This window comes from Sceloporus undulatus, chromosome 6 (genome assembly GCF_019175285.1).
Source record: "Sceloporus undulatus isolate JIND9_A2432 ecotype Alabama chromosome 6, SceUnd_v1.1, whole genome shotgun sequence".
Lineage (NCBI taxonomy): Eukaryota > Metazoa > Chordata > Lepidosauria > Squamata > Phrynosomatidae > Sceloporus > Sceloporus undulatus.
Window position 1 is genome coordinate 92,074,230 of NC_056527.1, and position 16,987 is coordinate 92,091,216.

Below are 16,987 nucleotides of genomic sequence, written 5' to 3' on the forward strand. Positions count from 1 at the left end.
GCCATGGTAATGGGCCATGTGCAGAAAGCCACAAAAATGCTAATATGAGAGGACCCGAATGTGCACAATGCCATTTTGCTCAGCTGACAGCAAGTACCAAAAGTCTCTTCCCTGCTAGCCATCCTGCTTCTAGGCGGAAGAGTTTTTAAAGCTACTGAAAGATATGGGAGAATTCAAAGACACAGCGGTGTCAGTATGGAAAACCAGTACGCAAAGGGATCTTGTAGCACCTTTAAGACTAAATGAAAGAAGAAAAGAAACTAGTAGCATGAGTTTTCATAGAATTGAGCCTACATCCTCAGATGCATGAGGTGAAGAGTCCGGTTGTGTGTGAGAATGTCATGCCCTAATTCAATTAGTCTCAAAGATGTTGCAGGATCCCTTTGCAAAGGATATAAGACAGTTGGATAAAAGAATCAGCAAAAGGAGAAAGGCAAAGGTGCTCCCTGCCATGCTACATCTCTTGCATGTGCCCCTAGTACTATTACCTAATGTTTTTCCTCCCATTTAAATTTTGCCTTTAGTATGCTTGCAGGGGGCATGGGTTAGAAATAGGGATTTTAAAAAAATTCTACACTTTATGGTTGCGAAAGTAAACTTTAAAGTATTTGAGCGGTGTCTGATTGAACCTCTAAAACCAAGACGACGACAACAACAAAAAGGACAATTTCCCAGCAGCATAAGGTCTGGAGTGTTCAGTGCCTTTTTTGACTATTTGATATTTCATAGGTGGAAGCAAATAAACCCTGTAGTGTGGAGTCTTTGCCTTTATTTGCATAAACGAAAAGGTTCCAGTACCTTTGTGAGTTTTGTGTGTGCAATAGGATGGGAGCATGAGTACCCTCTTTAAAGCACCCATTTACATAGAATTATAAGGAGTCAAGTGAACGCTTTCTAGTCTAGAAAGAAGCAGACTTTCAAAAGTACAGGCTAGAATTCAGCATGATATCTGTGTCTTCGGAAATAGATTTACATGTGTAGGGAACAGAATTTAGTAGTTTTGCAACATCAGTATGCAACTACAACATACAGATGTTCATTGCACAACAGTAGCTAGTGGAGTGACGGATGCACCATAGTGTACTCTTGATGCACATCTGGACACCAGCTAAGTTCTGCAGTCCAACAGGAGTACCCAATCTGTGTCACAAGTGCCCAGTGTCTATCAGCAGAAGTGTTGCCAACAAGCCTCAAAGATACCCCCCAGAATGTTTTACCAAAATCCCCAGAATTCCCCAATATTATTATTATTCAATCAAAATCCCCCAAAAATAAATTAATTAAATTCCATGGATTCTGGGGAATTCCCCAGAAACTGGCAACACTGATCAGCATCATCATCTGCATCAGAAGTGCCTGATACACATAAGAAACACCTGATATGCCTTGGAAAACTTTTGCCTATGCAAATCTTCACAATTGACTAGCAGGGCTTTCTTGCATTTCCGCAATTCAGTCATTAAAAAATGATCATGATACAGAATCTTGGCCACAATCTTTATAACTAGCAGTTAACTTTTTGTTTTAAAAAAGCAAACAGACTTGTTCTCTGAATAAGCCAGTTTATTTCCAATATATATATAACTGTAATTCTGAGGCTATTTTCAAAGCAGAACTTGGGTTTCTTCCGTTGTTTTGCTGACCATATAGGTATGTCTGATGTCGTACATCATATGTAGGAAGAGGGACAAACCATGCATGCAGGCAGGGTTTTCTTTTTTTAAAAAAATCAACACTGTTGTATAACTCCAGCTTTTAAAAGAAGCCAAACGAAAACGTCTTTGTTTGTTTAAAAAAAGGATCTTATAAACTCTTTATCATATGTTACACATTTAAAGGCTATTTACAAAATAAAGTGAAAAATAACCCTTTACAGCAAAGAGTTGCATAAAAGGATAAGAACAATGCATAACAGTATAGCAAACAGTTTAGTTTTGCTCACTTCTCAGTTCACACCTGCACACCACCGCACACTCCTTTCTCAAGGCCTCAACAGATTGACTCAAAGATGTGGACCAGAACACGTGAAGTGTGCACTATCGCACATTTCTTGCTTCGACTTTCAAACAAATTACAGGCAATATACACATTTAAAAATTTGGTATTGTGTGTTAAACATTGTTTTATGTCCCTAATAGGATGAACACAAATTTGTATCCTTTGTGCCCGTTTGTGGATTTGCCTTATGAAAACTCCCCCTTTGTCGAAACCCTGTGGAATTCATGAATATCTCAAAAGTGGAGAGTGTATTATGCACAGAATTCTTCCCCGCACAGAAATGATCATAAAAGTTCCTACAGAATTTTTGATCTCTGAATGCTTGTACACACTTTTTACCTGCGAGGGAAATTTTTGCACACAATGTATTGATTACCCTCTGAGGTTACAACTAGACCAAAGGCTATAGTGAGGAGGTGGGGAAAGTCTCCATAAAAGAAAGAGTAAAGGGATAATGACTGTCAACCTGTTGGCTAGTCCCAACTAAAGTAGACCCATCCAATCACTTGGTGAATGGTGAATCTACACATAGGTAAATCTTACTGATTCAATGGCTCTACTGTAGTCAGAATAAACAATAGGAATGAGGCCAATACCTGAATTCCAGTTGGATTTCAATTCTATATTCAATCTACCACTATTGGCATACTATGTATCACATAGGTTGACAACCAAGTTCTACTTAAACTGGATCTTGGAGCAAAATTTTGGGTGTTACTTGTTGGCATCAATCTGCTAAACTTGGTTAGGTGTTGCTGAATCTACATGGCTTTTGTTAGATGGCAGTTTTAAAAAATATGTATCAGTGTCTCCATTGCTAAACCATCTGTGGCTTCATTCTCTCAGCAAGTGAAGAGGAAAAACCAACACAGAGGTTGCGCATTAATTCACATATTACTAACCATGTCACTCACATTTTACACATTGCTAGGCCTATGCGGTCATGGTTGTTACATGCATGCCTGTCACTTGATGACTCACAGCTGTACCTTAGGATAACTTTCACTGAAATACACTTGGCAACCTGTGTGGGATATTTGTAAAGCATGGACAAATGAACAACCACAAAAAATATCACCAAATGTGTGCAGCACCTGCAGTCACTGTGATGTGATTAAGGTGTTGGGAAACCAGAGTTCAAATCCTTATGCAATCAGCACAGCTTGCTGTCAAGCCAATGTATTGGTTGACATAATCCTTTCTCATTTGCTCTTCCCCTTGCATGAGTGTTTTGGCTTGTTATCCTGGCTGTTAACTTTTCATTAAACCAAAGCTCCCCACTTTGGACATAATAGGGAAATGGGGCCTTAACAGAAGTCAGAAATGAAGTGCCAATGTAAATATGTGATGGGAGGATTGAGCGAACCAGTATGTGACGGGAGTGGATGATTCTGAAATGCAAATCATAAACCATGGTTTATTAAGACTGGAAACAATGTGAACCAGACAACCACTTCTCAACTGGTTGTGAAAAGGAAGAGGCCACACAGGCTGCCCTGCTCAGAGGAAAGGTGATATAAATATGTAATAGAGGGCTAGTCTGCATAGACTAAAAGCAGCAATTATCATCCTGCGGTACTGTTGAGACCAACTGAAAGAAAGAAGTTGGCAGCATGAGCTTTCACAGACTCAAGTACTTCCTCAGATGCATTTGGGGAAGTAAACTTGTCTATGAAAGCTCATGCTGCCAACTTCTTTCAGTTAGTCTCAAAGATGCTACAAGATCTCTCTACATACTGATTCTATAGACTAACACGGCTATATCTTTGAATTCAATCCTCCTAAGGGTCATTTCCAAATGGTGGAATTTAGTATTTCCCACATTTTACCTATGATGTTTGAATCCTGCTATTTCTCCAGTGAGCTCAAAGTGGCTGCTTAGCTTTGTGGAGTAGGCTAGGCATCTAGCAACCTGCTCAGAGCCACCCTCCGAACTTAATGACAGGAACAAAGGCCAATGTTTCCTCGAAAATTACAGATACAAAAATATTTGAATCAAATGTAGCTAACTGTTGACATGACCAGATGAGTTTGTTGCTAGAAAGTTATCTGTGTGGAAGCAAGAAAGGTTTTTTTAAAAAATGGAAAACAAAAAACCCACCTCATGGTGAGGCTTGATTTTTTTTTGCCCCAAGACTATCATGTAACTTCTGAAGTGATGCTGTTTGCAAAGTGACCAGTAAACAGGGTGGCAACTCATGCACTTCATAGACTCAGAGTCTCCAAATGTTAAAGAATACCTCCCCTATTTATTCACTGAACGTGTTCCCCCTTTTTATCATGTGCTTTGCTGAACACATGAAAGTCTACAAAGACTGGGGGGGGTGGGTGGGAATCTAAGAGGTCTTCCACTTCGTAAAACACATAAGCATGATAACTTTGCCCTGATGTGCAAGATAGAAAGGAGACCCTTGACTGCTTCTATCCAATGTTGTGAGAAAACCAAGAATGGAAGACACTGTTAAAAATACATTTAGCACCAGCCAGAGTCAAAGTGTTGTTTTTTCTGAGAGAGTAACATTTGGAGAGCAAATGCATAAAACAAAATGGTAGTGTTTGGCATATGAGTCATTGCTGGCAAAGGTCTGAATGGAATACTTAGAATTTTTACTGTGGGAATTCTAAAAGCCAAGTTTTTTTAAAAAATCTCTGACTCTGATATGGCATAGCTGTACAGAGGCACTGGAAAGGGAATCAGATGTGCTTGTCATCTGCCCCACCCTGCAAATCACACAGTCCCTATACTTAACACACACTGCTCTCTTGCTTTTCTGTAGTGCAGTGGGTTGAGGGTGGATGGAGTTTATATGGAAGTGGCATGAGGTTAGCGTATGGTAGTTTACATGTCCTGTGCCACTTAGGGCAACGAAAGGTGGCTCACCCCACACATCCTCTTTAGCACCAAAAGTAACAAAAGATCTATTACAACTGTTAACACAGTCAGCTAAATTCCCATTTGCACAACAACCGTATTTTCTACTCCAGACGCTGCATCCCTTTACACTGTACACTGGGAACCTTACTGATCAGATTCTGAAACTACCTCATGGTCTGTACAAAGTGCTATGAGAAGAGAAAGAACAGGGAGATAATCCAATACCTGGAAACTCTTCCTTCAAGTTCTGAGCAGCTGAGCAGAAAAGTCTTTAAAAGATTCACAAGTGCTCAAGGAGGCAGATACCATAATACACTTGCCAAAGGATTCAGCACACTTCTAACTGAAGCTACCAGTGGAGATAGCATTCATAACTGAGGCTTCAGGCATCTTAAAATCATTAAGAGGGGCAAAGGAATCAAGGGAGAAGTGTAATTCTAGAAGTGCACATCTTTAGAGTGACACAGACCCCCTCGGAGTCCTTGGAAAACAAAGGCTATGAAAGTCATGTTGAAGAACAGCAAGGCCTTTTAAGTATGGTAAAAGCCACATGCCTCTTCAGGGCCATGATGTTTCTCTGCTTTTGCTTTTTCCATCTGTAAGATGGTCTCTATGGGCCTGCAGGATATGCACTGGGACAGAAGAGGATTTGTCCCCTCAGCACAAACCTTGGAAATTCTTGCTGGGAAATTTAGGAATTGGGTACTCATTCACTAATCTTAGGGAAAGGCACAAAGTGGGCAGTGGGTGTTTTATGAGGACCCATTAACAGCCTTCGGTACTGCTACAGTTGGTTACCATTTAAATATTAGTGAGAAGAATGGGAAGGGGAGGAAGAAGAAGAGGAGGAGTCCCTCACCATAAAAATGGTGGCCTCCAGAGGCAGAATAGCATGTAACAGGTTTGATTGGTAACATTGCTTTGGCAGTGGTCAAATGGAAATACAGGCTTGCATCCATGGATATCTCTGATCTGGTTTCCCCAGCTTTAGGCCCTGCCTCACTTCAACACAGAAAAGGCAAACTAGACTGGGAGAAATGAGGCAGAGATGAGTATGAAGAGACTCTTGTTCAGAAATCTGGAGCAATTCTGATGTCTGTTCATCTATGTGCCTTCTCCTTCAAAAACATGCCCTGAAATTAACATGCAGTGGACCAGCAACTGGAATCAAGAATGGACCTGACCATCCCATCACCTAGATAACTTCTTAGAACCAAACCAAGATATGACCCTCCTGAGTCAACAGCCCTGACCCAAGCCCCATCTACTGCAACTTTTCTCCAGTAACCACCCTGGGGGAATGAGGGGGGTAGGGGAATAAATAAATTCACAAGTCACAAATAATAAGGGTGTTGTTAACACCAGGGAGAAAGGGATCAGAAAGTTTGACCAGGGTAGGCTGGGGTTTGGGAGAGAAACTCTCTGCACTGAAGACTGAGGTATTGAAGAAAACAAGGCAGGCCAGCAGTAGGAGCACAAGTGAGGAGCTGCATCTATGGCCACCCACTTCCATTTTCAGGTTGAGGCTCCTCAGCCATTCAAACAAGAGCTTCCACAGTAGGCAACCTAGAGACACTGGTGAAAGCGTAAGGAGGCTGTACGTCGGGGAGTTGAGCACCCCTCAGAACTGCCCTTACAGTGCTGTTGCTGCTCACTACTCGCCTGATGGCTAGGAGCTACCACGCTCCCAAGTGTGGATGAAGAAGGCCGAGCCTTTGTCGACTCCAGGCTGCTAAGTCCAGAGTCCTTGTTGTCCTTCAGGGCATCTCTGCTTGAAGAGTCTAGAGGGCAGGTAGCCTCATGAGCTCCCAACACATGATGCTCCTTCCACTCATTGTAGTTGAGGTCCTTCAGGCTGCCAGGCACCACCACAGTGTGGCGCCGCCAACTGTTCTTCTTACGCCGTGTCTCAGGCGAGTGTGGCTTGCGGAGGCGCACTGCCAGCATGTCATCCGCTGAGCCACGAAAGCGAAGGCGCAGCTGCTCTGTAAGGGAAGGCCGGATATGGGCCTCTGTGACACTTGCAGGTTGCAGTGACTCCTGGCTGCCTGGCAAACTTGAACTGGATGCTTCAGTGGAGCCCTTGGAAGAGGCCTCACTGTTGTGTCGGGGCCTCGAGAGTTTGCGGCGTGCTAGGGTATCACACTGCATTAGGTGATGAGAGCTGAAGGAGGCTCGGTTGTGGGATCCTTTGTCAGACACAGTAGTTCCCCCTTTTCCTGATGCTGTCATCCCAGTTCCTTCTGGGAGCAACCCAGCCTGCCCTGGGCCAAAACCATTCTCAGTGTCCGTCTCTACATGGCTAAACTCACTTCGCTCATCATCTGCCTCCTCCCCACGGCTCTCTGCTACTGACTGCACCTCAGAGCACAGGCTGCGATCAATGGTGGACAGGGTGGAGTAACCTGACACAATCGAGCGGGCATCTGGTGCTGGTTCAGGAGTCACCCGAGGTGCCACCAGCTTTCTTTCTTCCAACTCTGATTCCAGTTTTGCAGAGGACTCTGGAATACTCTGCCCATCAGGCACTGGGCCTTTGCCCCTGCTGCTCCTGAGCCCTTCAGCCTCTCTTTCTTCCTCCTCAACCGCTGCCTCTTCCTCCCCATCTCTCCTGGCAGCCAACTCATGCTCAGAGTCATCATCTGTGCTGCTCCCAAAACGCTTGGCCTCTCTCCGCTTCTTCCTCTTGCGGTTGACAGCTGAGATGAAGGAGATGGCAAGCATCTCCTTGTGGTAGTGCTCCTTCCGTGAGCCCCAAGAAACCTGTGAGCAGGGGCAAAAAAAGCACAAGGGAGGAAGTGGCCAAAGAGAAGATATAATAGAAGTATTTGCTAGTGCTAGTCTAGTTTGTATGACTGGTTGACCTTGGGATAATAATCCCTTAAATCACAAAAAAGTTCACATGCCCAAGAAAGAAAATGCAGATGTTTTACCCCTAGAAATAGGTTTTGTTTTGTTTTTGCTCAAAGGGGACAAATGCATAGCTGTCCACACCCTCTTTTTTAAAAAAATATATGCTTGCATTCAGAATGGTGTTTCTAATCCACAAGGTAAAGTGGTCACAGAATCCAAGGCAGCAGCTACACAAGATGCACGGGCATGATCCTGTACCTGTAACTTCAGTAGCTGAAGTGAGTTTGAAAGAGGAGAGCACAGTCTTGTTTCTCCCCTCTATCAGCCACAGATAAAACAGCATGCAAATAGGGGCTGGTTACAGTGTGGCCCATGGGCCTGGACAACCTTTTGTGCCTCCTGAACCCCTCAGTCCCCTGAAACTCCTGATTTTTTTTTTAAAAAATGCATAATTTGCAGACAAAATCACCAGAAAATCACATCTGAAGTCCCTCCAATCTCTCATCCCCCCAAAATACTTTCAGAACTCCCACACTCTTTCAGAAACTTTTCTTTTACCTCCTCTAAAATGGCAACAGAAAGTGTGATGTCATTTCCAGACATTATTTTGGAAGGGAAAGAACTGTGGAGGTTTGAGGGGAGTTGAAATTTGGCCCCTGAGTCCTGCACAGTTGTGCACCCCTGATGGAAACAATGGAATTATTAACTCTCATATACACAACAATATATGCATTCTAACAGCAAGCAAAGAAGGTATGTGGCTGAAACACCTTAGCCTTCCCTGCCCTTTAGGACAGAAAATGGATTGCTACCAAAAATCCTAAATCAACAACATCCATAGCCAGCCAACCATCTAGTAATTTCTTTTTTTTAAAAAAATGGAACAGGCAATCAAATTTAAAATAGGCAGGAAAAGATGGGTGTGATTGCATTCATTGAGAGAGATGGTCAGGATGAATTTCAGAGTCTATTTTGACCTTCACCAAGTGCACAAATAATTTATACAGTGCACCACACGTGGACACACTATACGCGGCTTCCAGCCTACACGGAAGCCAAGCGGGGAGAAAAGTAATGGTGTGCGCACCCGCACCGCCGTGCACCCATGTCCCATTGTTTTCAATGGGACACGAGCATATGTGAATTTCCCCTTATCCGGGGGAATCCGGAATGGATCCCCTGCATCAGGGGAGGGCCCACTGTACTGTAAAAGCTTGTGTATCTGAATGATGGAGAGACTAAAAGTATGAAAACAATACCAACTGCAGATGAGTGAGGTTGGAGCAAAGTCTGAAAACTCCTGTGCACAATCACCCCATTCCAAACCTTTACTCAAAGTTTATGGCACAGAGGGGCTCTTACCTTTGATTTAGCTGAGCCACTGTTGGTTGAATCTGCAAGGATCAATGAAGAAACAAAAAAGAAAGAACATTAGTTAGAAGTGGGGCAGCTTTAGGGAAGTAGGGAGGGAGGGTGCATGACTACCAGAGCAGATGAATACTTTGGTCCAGTGACTTCCCATCAATGTTTGTACACTCTTTTTAAAACATGCCACACTCCTGTATTAATAGAGCAGAGCTAAGGTGCAGGATGCCCACAAAAGGAGGGCTGTTCAAGAGATTTTGCCCTGTGTTGCAAAATCTCCTTTTTAACTCTGCAAGCAGCTATCCTGGTAGCAGGTAGCATAAACGGGGGGTGGAGGTGTGGTCCTCCAGATGTTGTCGGACCACAACTGCCATCATCTCTCACCACTGGCTATGCTGACCAGGGCAGATGAGAGTTGCAGTCCTACCAAATTTGTCCATCCTTAACTTGGAAGAATGCATCCAAACCAGAGCTTTATGTAGACAGAGATGCATGGGAGTGATTTTTATGTCAGCTTTGAATCTCGCATTGAAACTATGTTAGCTCAGCTGATTCTTAAATTTTGTGAAATTACACTTCAATTTTGGTCATTACAGAAACACTTGAGAGTTGCAGCATGGCAAACTGATTTGGGCATTGTGCTATGATTCTGGAGACCCAGTTTCAAATCCCTGCTCAGCCATGGAAACCCACTGGGCAAGTCACACATTCTCAGTCTCAGAGGAAGGAAAAAGCAAAACCCTTCTGAGCAAATCTTGGCAAGAAGAAAACCCATGACAGAGGTTGCCGTAAGTTGGAAATGGCTTGGAGGCAAACCAATACTTCCTTGGGTATACACAGCTGGCTCCTTAGCACATACACTTGCTACATTTCTTCTTCACTCAAGGAGAGAGCAGTCAGGGACTCATTGCCCCTCACATATGACAATCTCATTATTATGACCACAACGTGCTCTCTGGATATCCCAATGGCTGCTTATGACTACAGTATTTATGGTTCTCTCACCACTGACATACACCCCCAAAAGTAGCCTGTAGAAATTCACCTCCAATTTCAGAGTTAAAATTTCAAAAATGTATCTTTAATTCAGAGGTTCTTGGAATATCTATGGTCATCTGCTCCAACACCTTCACATTCATTTTGACAAACATTTAACTAAAATTTTTATTTTTTCCCCCAGTTAGCTGAATAATGCAGATATGTCATTTGTTGCTGGAGGAAAAGGCCTTACAACACTGAATCAAGAAAATGTGTAGATTACAAGAGTGCACCTCTTTTAAAAAAGGAAGATATGTTGGGCCCTTACTGTAACAAAATCACAAACAAAAGTATTTATATGTTCGTTTGAGATCGCTAAATAGTTCAAGGAAAGGAAGCTCTCTCCCAAGTGTTCATAAACCTACTCCCAGGACCACACAAATGAATCTGAAACAAACAGATGGATACACGGACAGATAGCTGGACACCATGCTTTGCATTGTTTTGCTTTGTGTTTTTTTAAAATATAAATCAATGTACTAGTTGATGGCCAAACAAATGAAAACAAAAGAACAGAGAATACATCAAGCACCCTGGAAACAGAGATAACTTGGATGAATGAAAAGACAGGTACATCTGCAATGGTGTCTGGTGCATTAACCCATCTGAAAACAGCAATGCTGTGAAGAAGGTTAGTAGAACAAAGCCAGTTGAATTTAGTGAAGGACTAGTGGATAGGCCAAGAAGTGTTGCAAATGGAAGGGTGAATCCAATGGAACACCTGTGCAACATCTGATCTCCACTATTACTACTGCTGGCCCCTGCAAAGTGGCCTACAGAATAGCAATAGCAAGCACATTTCTATATTGCTTATCTATGAACTAACACTCCCTAAGTTTTTTTCAATGTGTAATCCAATTGCCCCCAACAAGCTGGGTATTCATGTTACTGACCTATGCAAGGATGGAAGGCTGAGTGGACCTTGGAGCCCTGCCTGGGATTGAACTCACAGCCTGGTGGCTGCAGTACTGGATTTAATCCCAATGTCCTGAATGAGCCAGAAAGAAATATTTTAATGCAGCTCTCCTGAACCTGACACCCTTCACATATGATGAACTAAATTTCCCATTATGCCCACTGTCTTAATGTCTCTGTGCACATGTTGAATGTTAACTGCAAAAGGGAACATGCCAGACAGAGGTCTGCCTAGTGAAACAAGCCATACTTGTATACAGTGTGGCCAACCAAAATAAAATGGATCCAGGTCAAGTATGGCAGTTGCAGACAGGTTTAGTGAGCCTCCTTGTTTTGCTACATCTTGGAAATGCAAAACAGAGGGACTGTCAAGCTCTCACACAATATATGGTTGTTCGGCTGAATTTTGTTTGATGGGTTGTAAACTATCCAGGCCTCAATGAGGTTGGGGGAAATAGCAGACTTTGAAAACATTTTAACTACAGCTCTCAGACCCCCCCCCAGTGATACTGTGTGTGTGTGTGTGAGCATGCACACACTTTCCAGCAGCCTGTCAATTTATGGCAACCCCATGAAATTCATACATTTTTAGGCAAGGAATACTCAGAAGTAGTCTGGCCAGTTCCTCCCTCTGAAATATAGCCTACAACACCTGGTTTTCCTTGGCAGTCTCCCATCCAAGTACTAACCACAGCTAATCCTGCTTAGCTTCTAAGATCAGACGGGATCAGGTGCCTTTACCAAAGGACAGATTATATCTTTGGGACAGGATCCCAGCTATTTAATGTAGCCTTTGCCCTGGTAATCTACTAGATTAGGCTTACAAGTAGACTTCTTTTTAAGGTTCAGTTCCTCCTGTCGTATTTCCTAGTCCTTCCATTTTGCTTTGCTATAACCTCTGCTATTTCCCAGAACCATAATCCAAGCTCACTGTAACCTATGCTAGCCTTGCAATCATGTTCTTGTTTCAAAAGCCTCATAGCCTTTCCCTTCTACTATGAATGCCTTCTTTGAGTTCATTTCCTCACCTTCAGCAAACTCTGATTCATGAACTGTATTTCATTCATCTAGTTATTTGGTTTATTTGCGTAGTATGTATGTGTTTTTCAATTATGAGCTAATTGACTCTCTGCTGGAATTTCTACAATAATATTTGCTAATCTCCAATATAATTACTATGTATGTTTTGATTATGTGATATATATATATATATATATATATATATATATATATATATATAATTTTGAGAAGTAACTGTAAGTGCGAGCACCTAGGACCAATCTGTCATGACGTGCTACATCCAAGGTGCAAAGATCCCTTATTGATGTGTATTCTCAGAACATGTGTGAGTTCACACCTGTTTCAAGAGCACACCTGTTAACAGGGTAGCTATTGAGGAAAGAGCTGCCACTACCCCAACTCTGCACCTCTTAGCAGAACTGAAGACATTTTTTGTTTTCCCAAGCTTTATGAAACTGATATATACTGTATATTAAAACTTGCAACGTTCTTTTGAATGTTAGTGAAGTTGCTTCAGTGTTTGAGACCATCATTTTGATGCTTGCTATTTTTAAATATTTTTATTCTTATGATTTATAACTGTTCCATACAAATTCCCCATATTCACGTGGATCCCTATTATTTTCAGTGAGATGAATGACTTCTGGCCCAAGCATACCATAGAATCATGGGATAAATCTATGGTATGCTTGGGGTAGACGTTGACCATAGAATCGCACTGGAGGACCTACAAATGCCTAGATAGAACTTTTCTTTCAGAAATGGGTAAGTGAAACCGCTCGTACTGAATTTGTGCATATGGGGGTCATACTGTATTACAACATTTTTATTCCTATTGCAAACTGCCCAGAGATTTGGCTAGAATCCTGCTGGGGACTTATGTCTTTATAAGTGGATTTAGATCTGCATGAATCAGAATCGAGTAATTTTGTGACATTCATATTCTGTAAAGCACTACTGTTACATTACTATATAGAGGAGCCAGAAAAATGACCAATGCACATTAGGACCAACACACATCAGGGCTGTGAATCAATCTTGTTGTGCATCAGGACACTAGCACATTGGAATACTCTTGTAGTAATGCACACTGGGACACTCTTGCCAGTGTCATGTTACAAATCTCCACAATTCACTAACAAGTTTTCTTACTGCCTCTGCTACGTAGCTAAGTGTACATAAAGTTACATAGCATACACCATGATAGAGGATTTTGATCCTAATCTTATTGGGTAACTTGATATTGTTAATAAATACATATATATATTAAATAAACAAAAATATACCCCCAATGGATATGTAAACCGGAAGAGCACCCAGCAATGCAGTACCATTTTAGGATTTCAGTCCTTAGTCTCTAAGGAGCAGCTGCCATCGATGAAGCTCGGGGGGGGGGGGGCATATCTTGCATCCCACACAGCCATGAAGAACAAATAAATAAGTAGTGGTGAGTATTTTGCAGTAAGCTCAGAAACAGAGTCTGGCTGCCCTAGTTAAGTTATCAAGACATTTAGTGCACTATGCCAAACAGATCTGGTAGCAGATGTTGCCCAGATGTTTGGAGTGGCCTAAAATTCAAGTAATGGCAGTGCAGACTCATCTGGGCACCTCTGCTTGTGTGCTCCTTAACAAAATGAAAAACCAGGGCAAAAACATCCAGCGAAAAGAAAGCAGAGGGCAAGAGGGTGAAAGACCCAAAGCAGTGACGGGTGTGGCAAGCCCAAAGGGAGAGCAGCACAAGTGGAAATTCTAAGAAATAAGTCAGGCATTCAGTTGTACCTTTTCCTACTCATGGGGCAAAGGAGCACAGGACCAGCCAGGCTATTTGCACAGTATCATACCCGCCTTAGCACACAAACATACACACAAATCGCCACAGCAATGTCAGTGACAATGAAACCAATAGACAATATCATGGATGGCCCCCACGGTCCACTATGTCCAAAGCCTGCCCCCCACCATGCCCCCATGAAATTAGTGGCTGATGATAACGAGACTGAGGGAAGGCAGAGAGGGCAGTCTAACTTTTTCAGATCAAAGCCGTTGTTTAATGTGTAAATTGAATACAAAATAGTTAAAGCAATTGCTTTCACTGAACTAATATTCATTGGTGCAAAAACCTCAGGTCTAAATCCAAATGCTAGTTCCAACTAGAGCACAGCCATTGACCAAATAAGCACTTACAGAAGCCATTTAGTAACTTATTCAGTGGGTCTGCTCTAGCCTAACAAGCAACTGGATTTAGGCCTTAGGCTTTCAGGTCACATAGAACTCTTCATCTGACAGAGAAGAAAGACAACTAAAACTCAGGTTTTGAAGTTACAGTTGTCGTATAAGTAGATTGTTCTGGACAAGCAAACTATTCTGGGTGATCTTTCATTGCAATAAAGGTGTGGTACAGACTGCCCCAATTTGCAAGAAGTCATCTAAAACTGCACTATTTTTGCAGACTTTCTTGCAGTTGGGAAAAATGGTTAAACATCCTTTCCTTTGAGAAGAAAATTAGCCAGTTATTACAACCCTATAGTCTGCTATATGATCAGACCCTGTGCTGGAATTATCAGAGATATCAGATATAAGAATGAGCTGCCTTTACTCTCTGCCGAAATCAGTGTTTTGCATTGACTCAAAATGTTTGACTACGTTCAAAGAGGTGATAGTGCTACCAGCCAAAAGATATGGCATACCTATTCCACCCCTTCCTATGACTGTGTATGTGTGATTAAAGATAAGAGATGAAAGATATGGTGGGAAAACACAAAGGGGGTAGAATTGGGAGATTACAATTTCTAGATTCCCTGCAAAATTCTGTGAATGAGGGAAGGCAATTGCATGATAAAAGCCTCATCTGGAACAGCCCTTCTCAGTAGTTTTGTTAGAAATTAAAGGTGAGAATTCTGAATGGACACAGTTCAGTGCCCATTAGATAGACTATTTCCAAAGACTTGCCTTGTGGAATCAGGTCCCTACCCTTGAAGGGTGACACAACCTTAACCTTTATTCCAAATCAACAGAAAGATCATCAACTGGAAGAGCAAAATCATCCCCAATATTGCCCCTATGGCATATGCCATCTTTGTCATTGGTCAACATGTCCAATGAGTGACCAGAACCCAGGTCCTGCTTTTCCCCTCTCTGCCTGCCTCAGTTTCTCGTAATCATCCAATGGAATTAGTGCATAAACACCAGAGCACACCCACACTGTACCAGCTCTAGAGCTCCGGCAGATCCGCTGGAGTAGGAAGGAGGAGGAACAGGAGGAGAAAGAAGATGAAGAGAAGGAAGAAAGACAGCAATAAAGTTAAGGAAGTCCATAAATAGCAGAGGGAGAAAAAAACAAACACTTAAACAATACCTCCCCATTAATATTAAGAACTACAACTGAAATTCAGGCAAGGTCCCTCTCCAGTGCTAAAAACTTGGGTTTCTTAAAAGAGCACTCAGGTGAAAGTGTAGACTAGGTGGAAATAGCTATGCATACCTTTTTTAAAATAAGAACTATGCTATTATGCTGGGGGTGTGGGGGGAGGTGGGTTTTGTTGCCAACATTGCAACCAGCATCACACAAGGAAAGGAGATGTTCCCTGTAAGTTGCACAACTGCCTTTCTCCAATTTAAGAGAAAGGCAGTATAAATATATATATTTTAAAAATACATGGAATTCTCTTCCACTGGAGAACAGCCCAAACGTGAATATTTTTCAGAAGGGGCCAGAACTTCTGTTTTGTTGTCTCAGGGATGATCTGGACTCCAGGAATGGGTGAGACATGGGAGGCCAACTACAGGAAGCTAAAGGAAATTCACATACCTAAGGGAAATCAGAGCGAGGGTTGTGTACGTTAGATAATGAGAGGAGAATGTAGAATGTGAGAGGCTTGACTGACAAATAAATAAATAAGGGAGCCACTAAGGAGACCTCTGACAGAGAGACCAAGCTAGACAACCCCATTCAAGATATTGTGTTCTGGGAAATTCCATGGTCATTGGTTTATCCCTAGAGGCCTCTGTGTCTACTCACCTGAAGCATCCCCTGGTGCTGCAGTCCTTCCAATGTTGGGCAGGAGGTACTCAATATTCGGCACTGACTGCGCCTCCTGTTCATCTACAGGGGTCTGTGAAATTGATACATATGCTGTTAGGAAGAAAGGCTTAAGTTGCCTTTCAGAGGTGCAGTGCTTCCTGGATGTTTCTTTCTGTTTGGCCAACATGTGTTGAAGTGGATTGAGGCACACTGCAGGAGCACAGTATCCCATGACTTTAAAACTCAGAGCTCCACCATTTCCTCCCTTCCTACATTCTTTCTTCAATACAGTTGACCCTCCATATCCATGGATTCTTTCCATTCCATGGTTTCAAGCATATGTATAAATTCCAAAAACCAAACCTTGATTTTGCTGTTATATATAAGGAACACCATTTTACTACTCATTATATTTAACAGGACTTGAGAATCCATGGATTATGATATCCATGGGGATCCTGGAACCAAACCCCAGCTGATACCAAGAGCCCATTATACTAAGGAGAAGTTGGAGGGGAGGGTGAGAACTGCTTCTCTAGATTTCCTCCCACATCCCACAGCAATGCCATAATATTCCATTAAAGAGTACAGCTGAAAGGAAACAAGTGGATGCCTCATCTAATGTTGGGACAAAGGGGCAAGTGAGTCATCCTTCATTCCTCATGGATCTCTCCCTGGATAAGTGTTCCTACAGTTCCTAAGGTTGGACTGGAGTCAAAGAGAGTTTATTTAACCAAAGATGAGTTAAAGAACCAACAATGGTGGCATATTCATGCCAGGAGAATATGAAGTCCATGGCTGCATGTAGCCCCCTAAGCCTCACTTTTGAGGGCACTAATCCACTCCTATTTTTTTAAAAATCTGTGTCATTTTCCAGGTAATTTTTGCTCCTTTCTATATTT

The 16,987-nt window shown here is 42.3% G+C and overlaps 1 protein-coding gene across 1 annotated transcript in view; it reads right to left on the minus strand.

Annotated features, from left to right (window-relative positions):
• Positions 1-1,542: 1,542 nt before the first annotated feature.
• Positions 1,543-16,987, minus strand: part of ARHGAP23 (Rho GTPase activating protein 23) — a 126,006-nt gene continuing 110,561 nt past the window's right edge. The window contains 3 exon segments of the mRNA XM_042472676.1: positions 1,543-7,636; positions 9,089-9,120; positions 16,083-16,176. Of these exon segments, the coding sequence (XP_042328610.1) occupies positions 6,440-7,636; positions 9,089-9,120; positions 16,083-16,176 (1,323 nt within the window). The 3' untranslated portion in view covers positions 1,543-6,439.